At 39.5% G+C, this 20,478-nt stretch overlaps 1 protein-coding gene across 1 annotated transcript in view; it reads right to left on the reverse strand.

Moving 5' to 3' along the window:
- The window catches only part of DOCK11 (dedicator of cytokinesis 11), a 195,686-nt gene that overhangs the window by 38,914 nt on the left and 136,294 nt on the right, over positions 1–20,478 (reverse strand). Inside the window, 7 exon segments of the mRNA XM_033201715.1 lie at positions 3,356–3,493; positions 5,673–5,788; positions 7,876–8,018; positions 9,652–9,673; positions 9,676–9,698; positions 13,057–13,123; positions 19,682–19,793. Of these exon segments, the coding sequence (XP_033057606.1) occupies positions 3,356–3,493; positions 5,673–5,788; positions 7,876–8,018; positions 9,652–9,673; positions 9,676–9,698; positions 13,057–13,123; positions 19,682–19,793 (621 nt within the window).

Here is a 20,478-nt window from a genome sequence, read left to right on the forward strand (position 1 = left end):
GTAGCTCATCACTACACTAAGTCTTCTACCCACATCACTCACTTCTCTGAGTGGGCAATGGCCAAAATCATCAATGACCCCCTAATTGCCAATTCTAACAGACCTCTTTTCCCCTTTATCTTATTTGACTACTCTGTATACGTCATGACAATGTTGGAACTCTTTCCTTCTTTGGCTTCCATGATATCCTTCTTTCTTACCTTTCTTCCCACCTCTGTGACTGCTCCCTCTCATCTCCCTTACAGATTCGTCTTTGAACCTCCTTTCTATGTTATTTCTCTCCAATGTTCTGCTTTTGATTTTTGTTGTTGTTCTTCTTCTTCTTCAATGTACTATCCAGGGAAAATCAAACCACTCTCATGGCTTCAACTACCACTTGTATGTTGATGCTCCCACTAGTTCACTATGCTCCAAAAATACCAGCCTTTTAGTTCTTAGAATATTCCAAACTGTTTCCCAACTCAGAGCCTTGGCACATGTATGTCCTTCTCCCTAGATAGTTCTTCTGTAAGCTCTTTTTACAGCTGGCCCCTTTTCAATAATTCGAGTCTCTCTGTTTGTTTGTGTTTTTTTTGTTTTTTTTTTTTGAGACGAAGTCTCGCTCTGTTGCCCAAGTTGGAGTGCAATGGCACGATCTCGGCTCACTGCAACCTCCGCCTCCCGGGTTCAAGTGACTCAGCCTCCCATGTAGCTGGGAGTACAGGCGCACACCACCATGCCTGGCTAATTTTTTTTTTTTTTTCACTAGAGACAGGGTTTCACTATGTTGGCCAGGTTGGTCTTGAACTCCTGACTTTGTGATCCACCCGCCTCAGCCTCCCAAAGTGCTGGGATTACAGATTCACGTCTCATTTTAAAAGTGACAAACCTATCTAAGATAAGATTATCTCCCACAAATCATTTACTGTCTCAGCACCCTGTTTGTTCCTTTCCTAGAACATGTAATAATTACTTTTTTTTTTTTTTTTTTGAGACGAAATCTTGCCCTGTCGCCCAGGCTGGAGTGCAATGGTGCCATCTTGACTCACTGCAACCTCTGCCTCCTGAGTAGCTGGGATTACAGACACCCGCCACCACGCCCGGCTAATTTTTGTATTTTTGCCATGTTGGTCAGGCTGGTGTCGAACTCCTGACCTCAGGTGATCTGCCCGCCTCGGCCTTCCAAAGTGCTGGGATTATAGGCATGAGCCACTGCACCCAGCTCATAATTACTAATTCTTTTATTATTTATTTTCTGTCTCCCTATCCCCACTAAGACTGAATGCTTCATGACAGCAAAAACTATTTTTTTTTTTTTTTTTTTTTGAGGCGGAGTCTCGCTCTGTCGCCCGGACTGGAGTGCAGTGGCCAGATCTCAGCTCACTGCAAGCTCCGCCTCCTGGGTTTCCGCCATTCTCCTGCCTCAGCCTCCCAAGTAGCTGGGACTACAGGCGCCCGCCACCTCGCCCGGCTAGTTTTTGTATTTTTAGTAGAGACGGGGTTTCACCGTATTAGCCAGGATGGTCTCGATCTCCTGACCTCGTGATCCGCCCGTCTCGGCCTCCCAAAGTGCTGGGATTACAGGCTTGAGCCACCGCGCCCGGCCGACAGCAAAAACTATTATTTATTTTGTATCTCCATTGCATCTCCAGGACCTAGTACAGCACTTGACACAGAGAAGGTCCTCAATAAATATAGTATGGATGAATGGAGAATGACTCCAAGTCTGGCTCTCCAATCTAATCCCTCTCCAGAGCAAAGATCCACATATCTTAATGTCCCATAGGCACTCAAATTCAACAGGTCTACAAAACAGCACTCATTAACTTTTACTGCAAATGTAGTCTTTCCCCTGTATTTCATATCAACTACCACACTCCACCATACTATCAGTGGACTGATGATCAAATCCTATAAATCCTTTTTCAACATGTCTCATCTGCCTTTGACCCTTCATATATCCACTGTCACTACCTTACTTCAGGCCCTCATTTCTTATCTAGCTTATTGCAACTAGTCTTTTTACTGCCTTTGACACTGTCACCAATCCTTCTTCAACACAACTTTTATAGAGACTTTCCCCTGTCCTTACCAATTCTCTCTTAATACAAATATAATTGTGTTACTTCCCTGCTTAAAACCCTTCCATGACTACCTGATGCCTGAAAGATGAAATCCAACTCTTAAGATGAGTCCACATGATCTGTACTCCATTTACATCTTTAGTTTCATCTCTTGGTGAATCCATATTAAATCCTAGCTCCATTGCTGCAGAAAAACTTTTGCTAAATTAGAGTTTTTCTCCTGCCCACCCCCAGAGGTCTATACAGACTTATTTTATCCTGATGGTATTTGTTTCTGTGTACATGTATCTAGATGTGTGTGTGCCTCCCTCTACTGGACAATAAGCCCTTAGGGACTATATCCATTAAGTACCTACACAGTTTTTGTTAAATGAATTATTTCTGAATCTCCTTCCCTTGGTTTCTTGTAACATGCTTGTGTTGAACTCGGCTTCCCATAGATTTTTAATTCATAAATTATATTAAAGAATGGCAATAAAAAGCTTCAAATTCATCTAATTTCTGTATCTATTAAATGCAACTAGCTGCTATATAAATAATGAGGATGGCAAAAAGTTTTCAAAGCTTAGCTAGCTTATTACACAAATAACGTAACTGAATTTCTTTGTCTTACTGTAGTTACATAAACCAGTGGAAGATCTGGACTGTGCCTTTCCATAACCTTAGCTCTATCTTGGTTTATTATGTTTATTCTTAAGTTTAAAAAGCCCCTGAGCACAGAAAACAAATCTTTGCTGTCTGTTTCAGTCATATTTCTTCCTAAAAGCCAAGTCTGAGGTTATTGTTCAGCTGGGGCAAGTGGACTGCACATTTAGAGCCCTCAGTTACAACTAGCATTGAAAGTCAGGATTCATCCATTTGAACATGTACTGAGTGCTTACCATTTCCAATATATTATACAAGACCCTGGGATTACAAAAGTTGGATCCTTTCAAAGTCTTTAGACATGAGTGCACTCATGGCTTATATACCTCCAATATGACAATACTTTTAAAAAGAAGCAAAATAGAGAACTGGCAGGCTTGGTAATTTTAAAATGATACTCTTCAAAGGAGCTTAATGGAAAAGGGAAGGTATTATGGGGTGAAATAAAAAGTAGCTTCTGATTTGAGGGGGTTCATGGTCAGGCCCTCTGTGTGTGCTTTGTTGCTCTGTATTTCTATTTACAAAGGCAGTACTTAATGGCTTCATGAGCTGGCATTGTATATGTCACCACAATGACCCCCATTGTCTCATCTTTCTTTTTTGCAATGAAGACAGCCCACTGGCTGCTCCCAAGCTTCTGTCCTTACCTTACTGATGAAAGCTCTTAGTGAGGCAAATACATGTTTCAGCGACACTTCAGATTGTCCATTTTTAAGAAAAGCAAGATGTATATCAAACACTTTTTTCATTAATGGGTTATGGCCATCATTATTTAAAAGCTGGGTCTATAAAACATTAAAAAATACGGTTTATGCCCCACTGACAATGACAGAACTGATTTCACCAATACCTGTTTATGAAACCACTGTTTGGAAGTTTCAGGAAAATAAAAGGCTCTTACATATAATTTCAAAATATTTGTGGCATCTTTCAACTTGGAAATCTCAAACAAATACTACGTACATGATATCCAGAATACTTAATCCCAACATTTTAAACAGGTGGAATTTTTTTTCAATGCAACACAACAATATACAGGACTAGTATGGGAACAGTATTTTCTATTAACCTATACCATATTGCTTCTCAATTAGAAATCAATAAATTAAAATGAATACAAGCCAATCAGCCTTTGTATTTCTGAGAGACTAAATATTATAATGTATAAATGAAGGAAAATACCAATTCTATTTTATTAGATTATGATCTAATTTACTTTAAAAGTATGTTTACTATATGGTTAGCCATTCGTGAAAAATTAAACCCTCTATGAGTAGAGATAATTAACAGGTATCACAATTGAACAGACTATGTAAATTGTTTAAATGCCCCTTGCAAAGAAACAACAAATTGTAGAGAAATACCTATTAGTTTGTCAACTTTGTTTTATCAGCAATGGTTAATTTCTCCAGCTCTATCTTGCTACTCTTCAAGAAAGTAACCAGCAGGTTACAATCTGGCCAAAAACAACAAACCCAAAACAACAACAATCTAATGATAATACTGACAGCCAGAATCCCTGAATGGTATTTTGATTTTTCTGGCACTTTCCTTAGTATATTTCAAAGCATGGTATAGTGGCTAGAATCATGGTCTCTCATAACTGGCCTAGATCTCAATCCTGATTCTGCCACTGCCCAGCTGTGTGGCATTAACCTCCTGTGGGCCCCAGTTTCTCCATTTTCAAAAGGGAGTAACAGTATCTACATCATAAGGCTATCATGAGGATTAAAAGTAAGTTCATATTTGTATTTTTAAGTTATTGAGATATAATTTACAAATTCACCAGTTTCGGGTATACAATTAAATTACATTTAGTAAATTCAGCAACAGAGTTGGGTGACCACCACAATACAATTTTAAAACATTTCCATTGTTTCAAAAAAGATCACTCCCCTTTCTCATTCCCAGCCTCACAATGAAAAAGTGAGTTAATATTTGTAAAGCCCTTAGGACAGTGTCTGATATTTACCAAGAGATTATATAAATGTTTGTTAAATAAATAAGAGGTATCAGAATAGGAGGAAGGAACACAATGTACATCATGAGATCTAATGACTTCCTTATTTATTGGCACGATGAAACAGGGAGTTGTGTTGCATTTTAATATAGAACAAACCTAATACTTCATAAAGGGATCTGTAGCCTATTTATTAAAGGTATTCTGCAGCCTATTTTGTGTTAGTATCTAATTCAATTTTCCTTTATAAGCCTCTTTGAAAAGCACAGGCCAGGTTTCCATAGAAAATCTCGAGGTCGCTGAAACAATTAACTGAATTACTTAGAGAAGAGGGGAAGAAGGAAAAAACAAAAAACAAAACAAAAAAACAAACAAACAAACAAAAAAACACATCTGTATAACTGAAGTGAAAGCAAGCAAGATTTTTCACCTTTGAGTTCTTACATTATAGTCACATCATTTTTACTTTTCAAAGCACACGTCCATTATCGCATTCCCCCCTCCAATAATCCTGTTAGATAAGTGCTTTTACCTTCTTTTTAAAATCATAGCAATGATGATTTGCACTGAGAGGCAAACATCTGAGAAAAAACACTAAGTGCGTGGCTAGGGAAGTCAGCCAGCCTGCCTGGACCTCATCTACCCTGACAAGACACCTCATCACAATGGGTATTTGGGCAAACAGATCCAATCATATTTTGGGCTAAAGATTGCTGGCTACTTAAAGTATGGAAACTTTGTTTTTAAACACGAAAATCTAATAGAATTTAAGAGGTAGAAGAGAGCTTAAGGGCAAGTGAGTCCATTCCCTTCCCTTTATGGATGACATAAGTGAGTCTCAGTGACTTCCAGGGTCACATGATAACCAAACTAGAACTGCCACCCACATTTCCTGACTATTCATGCCAGCCTTTTTCACTGCACTACCCCACATTTGACTAGGTGATTTCTGTATAATGTTACTTTGCAATGGTACCAACTAGATTATAACTCTTCATTTTTACCTTGAAGCACTGAGTGAAAAATGATATGGTATCTAGTACTGTTAGGGAAACTTCAGTAGCTGTATTGCCTTCAAGAAGTGCCTGGTGGAAAATGTCTGCTTCAGTTGTTGTAGAACCTAGGATTAAAAAAGTAAATTAAACTTTTCCCAACATAAAGATGCACATAATGGTGCTGAATGACTTTCTACCCAAAGATTTAAGACAAGAAAGGGGGCTCGGCTGGGGGCGGTGGTTCACGCCTGTAATCCCAGCACTTGGGAAGGCTGAGGCGGACAGATCATGAGGTCAGTTCAAGACCAGCCTGGCTAGCATGGTGAAACCCATCTCTACTAAAAATACAAAAAATGAGCCCGGCATGGTGGCGCGCACCTGCAATCCCAGCTACTCAGGAGGCTGAGGAAGAAGAATCACTTGAACTCGGGAGGCGGAGGTTGCAGTGAGCCGAGATCACGTCACTGCACTCCAACCTGGGCGACAGAGTGAGACTCTGTCTCAAAAAAAAAAAGAAAAAGGGCTCACAGTGTCATACTGTATTTAACTCCCTCATCAAATATAGTCTGGGTTAATCAATTTCATTAGTTTTCATTACAGTTCTGTATCAACAGCTCTGCAGGACATAATTAGGTGCCCACCTCTTTGAGACAAGGTTTCAGTGATGAACTCCGGTGATGTAACTAGGAAATAATGTGGGAGGCCTTCTAAGTCATGCCACTAATTATGTGGGTAACAATGAGAAACCACTAAATAGAAATTCAGCTACAGATAAACAGTAGTGCCTTATGGTCAGACATTTTCAATTATGCTGATTATATGAGATTTGTTTCTAAATCAGAAGGAAAACAAGGTATCTTGGAGGCAACTGAAGGAAGTAGGTTCATCATATTTTTACAAGAAGCTGAAGGCTTTAAAACATGCAGATTTAGGCCGGGCGCGGTGGCTCAAGCCTGTAATCCCAGCACTTTGGGAGGCCGAGACGGGCGGATCACGAGATCAGGAGATCGAGACCATCCTGGCTAACACTGTGAAACCCCGTCTCTACTAAAAAATACAAAAAACTAGCCGGGCGAGGTGGCGGACGCCTGTAGTCCCAGCTACTCGGGAGGCTGACGCAGGAGAATGGCGTGAACCCAGGAGGCAGAGCTTGCAGTGAGCTGAGATCTGGCCACTGCACTCCAGCCTGGGCCACAGAGTGAGACTCCGTCTCAAAAAAAAAAAAAAAAAAACATGCAGATTTAAAGGTCCTGAGTCTATTAGCTCAGCGTCTAGCAAAACATTATTTTTTATTACTAGGTCTTACCACAAAGCCAGTTTTGCTGACTTCCTTTTCTGAAACCTTCAGAGGACTGTGTGGAAACAAAACATTCTCACTCTTTGAGTTGTTATTAATATTTGCTTTTCATAGGAGAGCTTCCATTATATAACCCTCTAGCTTCCACAGTTGGGCAAGATTTCTCTCCTTTGCCCTATTTGCCTTGTCAATACTTCAACCAGTCTGAAATACACCTTTGCCAAACTAGTATTTAGAGTTCACTGATTTCTGCAGTCATCTCAGCATGTTCATTCCCTAATCATTAATTATGATCAAAATATAATCATAATTATATAATTATATTATATATTACATAATTATATTATATATAACTAATCATTATATATAACTAGTTATATATAACTAATCATTATATAGTTTAGTATATAAACTATTTAGTTATATACTAAATAGTAACCAAAAGTAACTAAACAATATTACATATACTATTATATTAAGATGTCAATATTTGCATTCAAGTTTAACAGTAGGAATGAAGAACACCCAATATAAAAATATTATGAGAACAGCAATTCGTGGGAAAAATTTAATTTCTTTAACACTATGAAGAAAACACCATGACCTAAAATTGTTCAAAAATCCATGTGTATTTTATCATTTTATAGTCATGTATGATGAAATTGATTATATACATATATACATAGCAGAAAGATGCAAATACATGTATGTATGGGAAATCATTTCCAATCATATTGGTAATTTAAACCAGGACTTCTTTTCTTCACACAAATTTAAGGGATACAGGTGTTATTTTGTTACATGCATAGAATGTGTAATGATCAAGGTATTCAGGGTATCCATTACCTTCAGTTTTATTATTTAAACCAGGACTTCTTTAAGGTCAATGGGTACCATACACACATTTTCACTTACTGTGATTGAGTGTAAATGAACTTTCTAGGCTACTAAGATGCTGAAGCCGGGCCTGCATTACTCCTGATCTGTTTCGAAGAGCAGGCATGGTTTGCGATTTTCGGTCTATTCCGAAGTGTTTTGACAGCCAGGCATCATGCACCCTAAAATAAATTTTAAAGTCAGGAACTGGAGTTCTCTAATAACATATCTCAATGTTATAATCGTTTTAACTAAAAAAAATTAGGTTTTCACATAAACATAGTAGTATACTCAAGGATTAAATCAAGTGTCACTAGAAATTGGATGAAGTTTTAATGTATCTTTAAAATAGCATATATGAATATAATTAAGGAATTTAGGATTTAGAAAGAGCTTTCACTTCCCTTCTTCTTCTCAAAAACATCAGAGATAAGTGGCCAGCACTCCAATAAGATTCAATCTTTTCACGGGAGGTGAGGAAGGTCAAGAGTGGGAAGAAGATAGACAGAGGTTCACTAAAGGTTGAAATGAGAGGGGAAAATCCTAGAGTCAGATGTTCAAGAATGAGTGCCAATCTAATCTGTTTCTGGACTTGAGGTAAGTTTGGATTAGAAATTTTTACTCTGTAGGTATGTCTATTGCTAAGATAAACAAACTTTTCTTTGTTTTACTTTACTGTTGTTTCCATTTAAAAAATTACAACTGGGTCATACATGGACTAAGGAAGAAGTAGTTTATCTGTCCTCTAGTAAACGTAGTGGGAGAGTTGACAGAATCCTAGAGACTGAGGTTCATGGTAACAATGGCCATATCAACTCCGAGTTATGGGAAAAGATGGTGGAAACTGGAACCCTCACCACCCAAACTACCTATCCTTAGGACGTTCCAGAGACTGAGCAATAATCTCCCCATCCACACAGCCTCTTAAAAATTAAACATTTTTTAAAAACTATTTTTAAGTTCCTTTAATGACTATCTCTACCCCTAAAATATATCTCATTGAAATAAGCAAGTAACCTTCTTCACCTTAGAATCCCTCAAATATTTCCTTAAGTATTTATTTCACTAGGACTTACATGACAAAAAGAGGAAACAGATAATATATCATTTATGTCCCAATTGCTGTTGGGGATTTCTATTTGCCTTAGTAACGGAGGTAAGTATTGATAGTCTTCAGACAAAAGTACAGACCTTACAGTTGTCCTCACTTTATGATTTCCTGCCTTCCCCTGGACCTAGCCCCTTCTGGATTCCTTTAGAAAAGATAAGCATCTCGGCCGGGCGCGGTGGCTCAAGCCTGTAATCCCAGCACTTTGGGAGGCCGAGACGGGTGGATCACGAGGTCAGGAGATCGAGACCATCCTGGCTAACACGGGGAAACCCCGTCTCTACTTAAAAAAGTACAAAAAACTAGCCAGGCGTGGTGGCGGGCGCCTGTAGTCCCAGCTACTCGGGAGGCTGAGGCAGGAGAATGGCGTAAACCCGGGAGGCGGGGCTTGCAATGAGCTGAGATCCGGCCACTGCACTCCAGCCCGGGCGACAGAGCGAGACTCTGTCTCAAAAAAAAAAAAAAAAAAAAGATAAGCATCTCACAAGGTAGAAACTCTGTATGTCACTTTAATCATCACCCCTTGGGAAGCTTGAAAATGTAAAAGTTCCCATTCATTTAAATTTTCAGTTGGGACATGTTAACTAAATCACGGGTATCTCAATGTTAACTCAAAATATATAACCCAGGTTTTACATGGCATGAGTAAGATTGCCCTCTGTTGGAAGAGAAGGAAAAAGTAGAAATTGCAGTGCTATGGGAATTACCTTGCTATGTTTCTTTTCCCATATATCTAAAGTGAAACAAGCATACTCTAGAAAGAAAAACAATAGCATGTTAGTATATATTAACATCCTCTACAGATTAACAAGTGATATTTTAAAAGTCATGAGTTACAAAGAATGGCCTATTTAAATCATATAATGATACGTGTTTTGCTACACAGAAATACATAGATAGTTAATTGTGGGCTTGCCATATTCTATCTTTCTACATTTATTTGCTACAATTACATCATGTCTTCATATACAATTTTAATGACAGGTTAAAAAATACCTGTCAATGCAAATCACCCTTTATGCTCTATAATTTATCATAGCAAAGGTCTCCATCAGTCATTTTTATTTTTGACACAGGATCTCGCTCTGTCACCCACGCTGGAAGGCCGTGGAATGATCATGTGCGGCTCACTGCAGCCTCGACCTCCCAAGCTCAAATGATTCTCTCACCTCAGCCTCACAAGTACCTGGAACCACAGGTGCACATCACCATGCCCAGCTAATGTTTTATTTTTTGTAGAGATCAGGTCTCATTATGTTGCCCAGGCTGCTCTCAAGCTCCTGGGCTAAAGTGTTCCTCCTGCCTCAGCTTCCCAAAGTGCTGGGATTATAGGTGTGAGCCACCATGCCTGGCCCACCAGCATAGTCAATAATATCTCTAAAAGGTTCTTCTGCACTAAAAATTGGGGCAATTTCTACATTTTAAATAATAACATTAAAATACTTTATATTATTAAAAATTTCAAACACGTACGAAAGTAGGGAGAGTACCATAGTTAACTCCCACATACGCAATCACCCCCTAGATTCAACAATGATTGAACTCATGGCTATTCTTTTTTGACCTCTGCCCTGAATAGGTCCCCTGATACATCCCTCCACCCTCCCTGCCCCTGTGTTTCTAAAGCAAATCCCCAACATCAGATATTTTCATTAGTAAATATTTGAGTACAATTATAGTAGTTAAAAAAAATCTTAACTGCTGTTTATTATCCTGACATTTTCTGCTAAAGTTTGTAAGACTTTAATCCAAGGGTTTGTATTGATATGCTTTGTTTTTGTAGACATGCACATACAAATCATATATGTGTACTATTTATTAAAAAATTTCTGGCCGGGCGCGGTGGCTCAAGCCTGTAATCCCAGCACTTTGGGAGGCCGAGACGGGTGGATCACGAGGTCAGGAGATCGAGACCATCCTGGCTAACACGGTGAAACCCCATCTCTACTAAAAAATACAAAAAATTAGCCGGGCCTGGTGACGGACGCCTGTAGTCCCAGCTAGTCGGGAGGCTGAGACAGGAGAATGGCGTAACCCCGGGAGGCGGAGCTTGCAGTGAGCTGAGATCCGGCCACTGCACTCCAGCGCGGGCGACAGAGCGAGACTCCGTCTCAAAAAAAAAAAAAAAATTTCTTGCATTTCATTCTATGTCTAATTTTTCTTTTAGCTTCCATAATCATATAAAAATAGCTCAGGATGAAACGTAGGACAACTTCTCATCTCCAGACTAGGTTTTCCCCCAAGTGTCTTGGAATACATACTTATACATACGTGTGTGTCTGTGTGTGTGTGTGTGTACATACACACACACAGACACATTTCTGCAGTGGGTAGAATTACTCAGCTCTGTATGAAAGTACAAATTCTAAATTCCAATCATTTCCACTGCTCCACTATTCCAGCATCTGTTCCAAATGAATGATGCAGAACAGCTGATACTACTTCTAGTTTTTCAGATCACAGAAAGTCTTTTGCTGGGCTGTAAAGATGGTTATTATTACCTAGAGTTTTCAGCAATACAGAAAGTATTCCACGTTGACATTTTTCTTCTGTCTGCAGATAAAGAACCACTATGCCAGGCTCTATATTATCAGAATAATTTAACATTTTCTACATTATTAGCAAATAAGCCATTAAAAATAGAAAAAAAGTAACAGTTGAATTCTCCCCAAATAAGGGGAAAGTTTATGAAGATAAATTAATATAACTTACTCTAAAAGTATAAGAATGTTTATGAGCTCCTGAGGAGATACTTTATTCCAGTAAGTTAAGAGAGTATCTGAAAATGGAATAAATAAAGTGTTAGATCTTCAAATAATTACAGCAAATAGCACAGTGAATCCCCAAGTCCTATGTAGCTTCAAGGACTATCAATCAAGGCAAATCTTGTTTCATCTATATTCTCCTCTCCCCTCCAACTGCTCAGTACACACTCTGTATTCTTTTGAATTAATTCCAAATATATCATTTAATTGGTAATTAGTTCAGCATCAATGATCCTTTTTATGTGTTTTGTGTATGTCCTTTCGGGTCGCTTATCCCAATCTTCGTATCATTTCTGAAGACAGAGTAAAGGAAGTTGCTGTGTTTTTACTTTAGATGAGGTATTTTTAATGAACTCCCTAAAATTTTATGCAAGATGGTGTATTTAGGTGCATTTTTCTGAGAAGGTCAAATGCCTTTGCCTGCTAATCAGAGGGCTCTGTGAATTAAAAAAAAGTTTAAGAATTTTAGGCCCGGTGCGGTGGCTCAAGCCTGTAATCCCGGCACTTTGGGAGGCCGAGACGGGCGGATCACAAGGTCAGGAGATCGAGACCATCCTGGCTAACATGGTGAAACCCCGTCTCTACTAAAAAATACAAAAAATTAGCCGGGCCTGGTGACGGACGCCTGTAGTCCCAGCTAGTCGGGAGGCTGAGACAGGAGAATGGCGTAACCCCGGAGGCGGAGCTTGCAGTGAGCTGAGATCCGGCCACTGCACTCCAGCGCGGGCGACAGAGCGAGACTCCGTCTCAAAAAAAAAAAAAAAATTTCTTGCATTTCATTCTATGTCTAATTTTTCTTTTAGCTTCCATAATCATATAAAAATAGCTCAGGATGAAACGTAGGACAACTTCTCATCTCCAGACTAGGTTTTCCCCCAAGTGTCTTGGAATACATACTTATACATACGTGTGTGTCTGTGTGTGTGTGTGTGTACATACACACACACAGACACATTTCTGCAGTGGGTAGAATTACTCAGCTCTGTATGAAAGTACAAATTCTAAATTCCAATCATTTCCACTGCTCCACTATTCCAGCATCTGTTCCAAATGAATGATGCAGAACAGCTGATACTACTTCTAGTTTTTCAGATCACAGAAAGTCTTTTGCTGGGCTGTAAAGATGGTTTATTATTACCTAGAGTTTTCAGCAATACAGAAAGTATTCCACGTTGACATTTTTCTTCTGTCTGCAGATAAAGAACCACTATGCCAGGCTCTATATTATCAGAATAATTTAACATTTTCTACATTATTAGCAAATAAGCCATTAAAAAGAAAAAAAGTAACAGTTGAATTCTCCCCAAATAAGGGGAAAGTTTATGAAGATAAATTAATATAACTTACTCTAAAAGTATAAGAATGTTTATGAGCTCCTGAGGAGATACTTTATTCCAGTAAGTTAAGAGAGTATCTGAAAATGGAATAAATAAAGTGTTAGATCTTCAAATAATTACAGCAAATAGCACAGTGAATCCCCAAGTCCTATGTAGCTTCAAGGACTATCAATCAAGGCAAATCTTGTTTCATCTATATTCTCCTCTCCCCTCCAACTGCTCAGTACACACTCTGTATTCTTTTGAATTAATTCCAAATATATCATTTAATTGGTAATTAGTTCAGCATCAATGATCCTTTTTATGTGTTTTGTGTATGTCCTTTCGGGTCGCTTATCCCAATCTTCGTATCATTTCTGAAGACAGAGTAAAGGAAGTTGCTGTGTTTTTACTTTAGATGAGGTATTTTTAATGAACTCCCTAAAATTTTATGCAAGATGGTGTATTTAGGTGCATTTTTCTGAGAAGGTCAAATGCCTTTGCCTGCTAATCAGAGGGCTCTGTGAATTAAAAAAAGTTTAAGAATTTTAGGCCCGGTGCGGTGGCTCAAGCCTGTAATCCCGGCACTTTGGGAGGCCGAGACGGGCGGATCACAAGGTCAGGAGATCGAGACCATCCTGGCTAACATGGTGAAACCCCGTCTCTACTAAAAAATACAAAAAAAAACTAGCCGGGCGAGGTGGGGGGCGCCTGTAGTCCCAGCTACTCGGGAGGCTGAGGCAGGAGAATGGCGTAAACCTGGAAGGCGGAGCTTGCAGTGAGCTGAGATCCATCCACTGCACTCCAGCCTGGGTGACAGAGCCAGACTCCATCTCAAAAAAAAAAAAGAATTTTAAACTTTAGCCCAGTTGTGGTGGCTCACATCTGTAATCCAGCACTTTGGGAGGCCAAGGTGGGTGTATCACTTGAGGTCAGGAGCTTGAGGCCAACCTGGAAAACATGATGAAACCCCTTCTCTACCAAAACTATAAAAATTAGCTGGGCGTGGTGGCGGGCGCCTATAATCCCAGCTACTCGGGAGACTGAGACAGGAGAATCACTTGAACCTGGGAGGTGGAGGTTGCAGTGAGCTGAGATCGTGCCACTGCACTTCCAGCCTGGGGCAACAGAGGGAGACTCCGTCTCAAAAAAAAAAAAGGGGGAGAATTTTAAACTTCAAAATAAGAGACAGATAACTTTCCTTTTTCTCTTTGCCTTTGCATTATAAATTCTGATATCCTATCTATCTGTGGAACAACTATTTCAGACACAAAAGTCTCTTAAATCTATCACATATACTTCTCTTTCTTACCCATTTCTTCCCCAACACACCTACTTACTGAGATTTAAAAAAAAAAAAACAAAACAAAAAACAAAAACAGTGCCACCACTTGACTTTCCATTCCTTTTTTATCCTACTTTGATGGAGCTAATGGTGTCAGTAGACCCTCCTCTAACTGTAAAAATCGCATAGGTATCACAAAAGCAAGCAAATGACTTAATTCCCAACTGAGCTAGAACCTCTCAATGATAAAGATGGAAGACAAGACAATTTTGGCTTTATGGAGGGGCAAGGAGGATGAGGGAAGCCGGGAGGTTGACTTAGTTACTTCCAATTTTCCAATTGTTATTATAAGACCACGAATATTGCTAGGTTTCAATTAATACAAAATGCTAATCATCAATAATAAAACTGAAAATAGAATCAAAATTTGACTTGTTTTAAAAATTAGGGCCGGGCGCGGTGGCTCAAGCCTGTAATCCCAGCACTTTGGGAGGCCGAGACGGGCGGATCACGAGGTCAGGAGATCGAGACCATCTTGGCTAACACGGTGAAACCCCGTCTCTACTAAAAATACAAAAAAAAAAAAAAAAAAAAAACTAGCCGGGCGAGGTGGCGGGCGCCTGTAGTCCCAGCTACTCGGGAGGCTGAGGCAGGAGAATGGCGTAAACCCGGAGGCGGAGCTTGCAGTGAGCTGAGATCCGGCCACTGCACTCCAGTCCGGGCGACAGAGCGAGACTCCGCCTCAAAAAAAAAAAAAAAAAAAAAATTAGGCCTGGCCCAGTGGCTCACGCCTATTACGTAATCCCAGCACTTTGGGAGGCTGAGGCGGGGGGATCATGAGGTCAGGAGTTCCAGCCAGCCTGACCAACATGGTGAAACCCTGCCTCTACTAAAAATACAAAAATTGGCTGGGCGTGGCGGCACGCCTGTAATCTGAGTTACTCAGGAGGCTGAGGCAGGAGAATCCCTTGAGCCCGGAAGGTGGAGGCTGCAGTGAGCTGAGATCACGCCACTGCACTCCAGCCTGGGCTCGACAGAGCGTGACTCCATCTAAGAAAAAATAAAATTAAAAAAATTATATTAAGCTAGCAGTGACTTCCGCTCTCACCTATCTGCCAATGAGTGTCTACTCACAGAAGCTTGGGTTCCCCCCAGAAGTCCCTGCGTTTCCGGCCTCCGGTCAAAGGGCAGCTTGTTGCGCCACTGCCTGAGGGTGCTGGCTTCCCTCTCCTGTCCGTTAGCTCTTCCAGCAGAAAAGTTGGTGCCTCCTTTCCAGCGAAAACCTGGGACTTTCCATCCAACCGTGAGCACCCATCTCCCTCGCCCCGTGTCCTAAGGTAGCTTCGGAGAAGGTCTGTGAAAGGAGTAGAAGGGCTTGCCCTCACGGCGAACTAGCTCCAATACACGGCAAGTCCGCCATTTTCTTAACGGTACTGTTATCGAGCGGCAAGGCCATCCCTCCCATTTCCAAGTCTGTGAAACATGATGCCGGCAGGGAACAAGGGTAAAGGAGGGAGGAGAGGTTGTAAGAAATCTTCAGGCAGAGAGTCATCACAGCTTAGTGTATGTGATTTGGAATCTGACAATTTTAAAAAAACATGGCTGACGCTGAAAGAGCTCCATGATAAAGAGCTGAGGCGTCTACAGGCAAAATTAACAAGTCTGAGGAAACAGCGATTGTCAGATGGGAGGTGGACGGGCTCCACAGCCAAAATTAAAGAGTTGACTGAACAGCAGAGAGTCCTGCAGAGCACCATTAATGACTTGAAAGATCAGTTAAAGGCAAAAACCTGTGACAACTGTTCAATGAAAGAAACATACAGGCTTGAGCTAGAGAAAGACTATTCTGAAATCCAACAACAAAATCTTTTCTTTATTGCGGAACTCACTAAAGAAAGAAATAAATTACGAGAAGAAAATAAAAGGCTTTCTAAAATAATACTGAGGCAGCAACAGTTTCAGACTTCTGGTAATGATGACTTCGTTTCTGGTAGTCAAATGACTATGTCAGATTTTTCAGTCAGGGAGCCTGCACAAGGAAGGCAGAGGCATGTGCCTATCAAATCAATAAGCCAGTCACAAAGTAAACAGATGAAACCTACAAGCACAAAGGAACTGCAACAAAGTTCAGAGTTTCCAGTTCCATCTTTTAGTCAAGACCTCTTTGAAGTGCCAGAGACCTCTTTTACGAAAAGTTCCTCTAATGACACTAAGCCTAACACAGAAGACCGTGCCAGCCAGAAGCCACTGGCAAGTTCTCTTTTAACAACTTCACTTAGTCATCAAAAGAGCTATGGATTTCAAGATTTTCTCAATCCTCATGAAGACAAGATTGGCCAGCCAAAAGGGACACCTGAAACGAAGGTCTGCCCCCAAAAAGAAACTCAGATTGACGTATCAGGGAGCCCTTCCGCTGTCTCCCCAGGAGAATACCCAGCTCATGTATCTGAAACTTTACTGGAAACTTTAGAGGATTATTCTATAACCTCATGTCATCCTCTTACAAAGGAAAAGAAAATAAGCCCTTCGAATGTCTTGCCTTTAGACTCTACTTTAAAATCTAGTACAAAAAGAAGAGCAGTGGTTGTTATTCCTCGTATCACCATATTTGCAGCGAGAGATAGCTCTAAACTGATACCTTCCAACAAACAGTCTGCTTTGGAGAATATTTATGAATCTACAAGTGCAGGGAATGGTGCCGATAAGCCTCAATGTGATACTGAGAGTGTCTTTTTGGGGTCTAAGCTAAAGAGAAAAGTGAAGATACAGTCACAAAGAAAGAGGAAGTAGCTTCCCCTTCCCTGTCCCCTTCCCCGTCCCCCACCCCCAAGGAAGCAACAATGTTTTACTTTTCCAACAGAACAGTCTTCTTGTCAATTCAGACTTTGTAACTGGTAACTCCTGACTCTTATTCCTTTTCTCACGATATAATAAACTAAGCAATAAGGCCTGAAAATATTTGGCAAATGAATCTAAGACTTTGAAATAGCAAATTTTTGTCAGTTAATAAAATGCAGCTACAAGTAAAGAATGAAATTTATTCTCCAGAATCCATATAGAAGTGTAGAGATAGAACATCTTTTCATTGACATTAAACTTGCTACTGTTTATAACTCCATAAAAAAGAAAGCCAAGAGAGGACCTCAAGAGTGTGGACTTCAAAGAGATCAATATTTAAATGCATAAAGAATAACTAAAACAATATTTACCGGACAAGACAAATTAGAATACATCCATTGAGAAGGATCTAGAAGAAGACATTTCTTAGAACAAAATGAATATGACTTTACAGATATACAGCATGACTTTATACATATAAAAGATAAAGAGATGTGACATAGACTGTATACTAGTTATTGAAAACGTGCTTTTTAAAATCAAAAAGCAAAGACCGAATATTTGGCACAGAGTACCTGCCACTGAGCAAGCATGGTCAACATTTGCAAGAATAAGAGGAACTATCAAGTGCACAAGAAATAAAACAGTCATGGGCCGGGCACGGTGGCTCATGCCTGTAATCCTAGCACTTTGGGAGGCCAAGGCAGGCGGATCACGAGGTCAGGAGATCGAGACCATCCTGGCTAACACCGTGAAACCCCATCTCTACTAAAAATACAAAAAATTAGCCAGGCGTGGTGGCGGGTGCCTGTAGTCCAGCTACTCCAGAGGCTGAGACAGGAAAATCTCTTGAACCTGGGAGGTGGAGGTTGCAGTGAGCTGAGATCCTGCCACTGCACTCCAGCCTGGGCGACAGAGTGAGACTCCGTCTTCAAAACAAAATGAAACAAAAAACAGTCATGGTTTTACCCATGACATTAAAATAAAACAACCAGAGACTTGTCTCTGGTTAGTACAGAATGTGATGTATGTGTGTGTATGTGTGTGTGAGACCTACAGTGGAGGAGGGGAGAGAACTAGTCGGCAATGCAGCTTTTCCCCTCCTCCTACCTTCTCTCTCCCTCATTCTTTGGGCTATGGTGGTATTCAACCGCTTTTTTGTTCAGTTCCACTTTTTTTTCTAACGTATCTCTTGGACCTTTTTTTTTTTTTTAAGGCTAGTCAAGTGAGGCAATGGGAGTGGAGAAGAGATAAAGATTGGGCCTCTTTTTTTTATTTATTTATTTATTTACTTATTTATTTATTTATTTTTATTATACTTCAAGTTCTAGGGTACATGTGCATAACGTGCAGGTTTGTTACATATGTATACTTGGGCCTCTTTTTCAAAAAAAACAAATTTATTGAGAGATTCATTTACCATAAAAATGCCCACATAAATAACCCACAATAGTACAATAGTTTATAGTTTCTTCAAAGGCTAGTGAAACCTTCACCACAGTTTTACAACATTTTCATTGCCTTAAGAAGAAATTCTATAAATGTTAGCAATTTCCAGATTCCACAACATAATCTTTGATGTTTATGCTAAATCGTACATTCCTAGAACTTCAATATTCCAGTTATTTTTATTTTATTAATGAACTTTAGAATTTACTCATATCTAGCTATTTAATGTTTCTATAGCTACTATATCAACTTATTTTATGTCTTTACATCCTGCATTATTATAAAATATTTAAAACAAGTAGTAATTACTAAAAATAAAAAATAGAAAATGAGTAAAACGTAGCAATCACTATGATGATCCCAGGTACTTTTATGTTTTCCATTCTTGTATATTTTTTTTTAAGCAAAAGTATTGCAAAAAGGAAGACAAGGGAGGGAACTGTCTAAGTAAATGTGGTATTTGGAAATAACCTGCTTTTACTTCCCGAGGACATGCAGTTTATGAAAGTCCTTTGGTTGTATTCCATCATATAGTATAAAGAGGAACTGGTGACACTAGTAAATACGGCTCTACACCAAGGAGAAAAAACATGGCCTGACAAAGAACCTGATACCAGACAATATCATACAGTGTTGCTGCAAAGATAATGATGACATTCGCTACCCTTCGAGAACTCTTCCTGTCTTTTTGTTTCTTATTTGTCAAATCCTGGGTTAAATAAAGGCTGAAGTATTAAATATAAATTCTGGTGATTATTTCCTTTCAGTTACATTGGTCATTTAATGAATTAAATGCTCTGCATGAAAACAAAATGTTTAGCACTTCTAAAACCATTGCCTCATTTTAGAAATTTATTTGCAAAATTATGTTAAAATTATTTCAAAGACTCGAACTTGTGTGATTGACATGAACCTATTTTGAGGTTCAATTTAAGAAACATTTTAAGGTCAGAGTCTCCAAATATCTGTTTATAATGTGCATGTGCTCTACCTCCAGATGATGATCAAATATTGTTGCATGAATTTGTGAACCTGTGAGGGTGTATGTCTAGTACAGTCCATGCTTAATATGCTGGTAACTCACCTTCTGAAATCATTTTTACTATATACAGGTAGCACATCAGGAGGTTTCTGATTTCATACTGATCCAGGCGGTTATACTGGGATACACTACTCCTTGTAGAACTCTGTCGGGTCTATAAGGACAGGATGTTTGTGAAATAGTATCCGTACCACAATTTTCCACAGCCTTTAACTCAGTAACTCTTTTTTTTATCATTAGATCAGTTTGGGAAAATTCTAAACATAAATCTAAATTTTATATCACAACTTGAAGGTGAATGGGCTGAATCTTTCTTTCCTAGTAATAGCTAGTAATATCACTAGAAATTACCTTGGGGTCTTCACAAAGATATAGCCATGAATACTGTGTATGTTTCATTCTCATATGCCATGTGTTTTAGTGGTAAAATTTTAAAATAATCATGGCTATTTAAGGAAAGATAACTTTTACATGGAGTGAAAGCATAAGAAACATCTTAAACTTTTTCATTTGAATCTCTCCTTAGAGTTTATTAAAATCCAACCTCAAAATCATGCATTAGAAAATCTATCTTAAGAGCTAATAGAAGCCAGGCATGGTAGCCCACACCTATAGACCCAGTGCTTTGGGAAGCTCAGGTGGGAGGATCACTTGAGGACAGGAGTTTAAGACCAGCCTGGGCAATATAGCAAAACCTGTTTCTACAAAAAAAAAAAAAAAAAAAAAAGCTGGGCTGTGGTGGTGCATGCCTGTAGTCCTAGCTACTCGGGAGGCTGTTAGGAAGACTGCTTGAGCCCAGGAGTTCAAGGCTGCAGTGAGCATACTGATCTGTCACTGCA

The sequence above is a fragment of the Trachypithecus francoisi genome, unplaced genomic scaffold, assembly GCF_009764315.1.
Source record: "Trachypithecus francoisi isolate TF-2019V2 unplaced genomic scaffold, Tfra_2.0 Lachesis_group6, whole genome shotgun sequence".
Lineage (NCBI taxonomy): Eukaryota > Metazoa > Chordata > Mammalia > Primates > Cercopithecidae > Trachypithecus > Trachypithecus francoisi.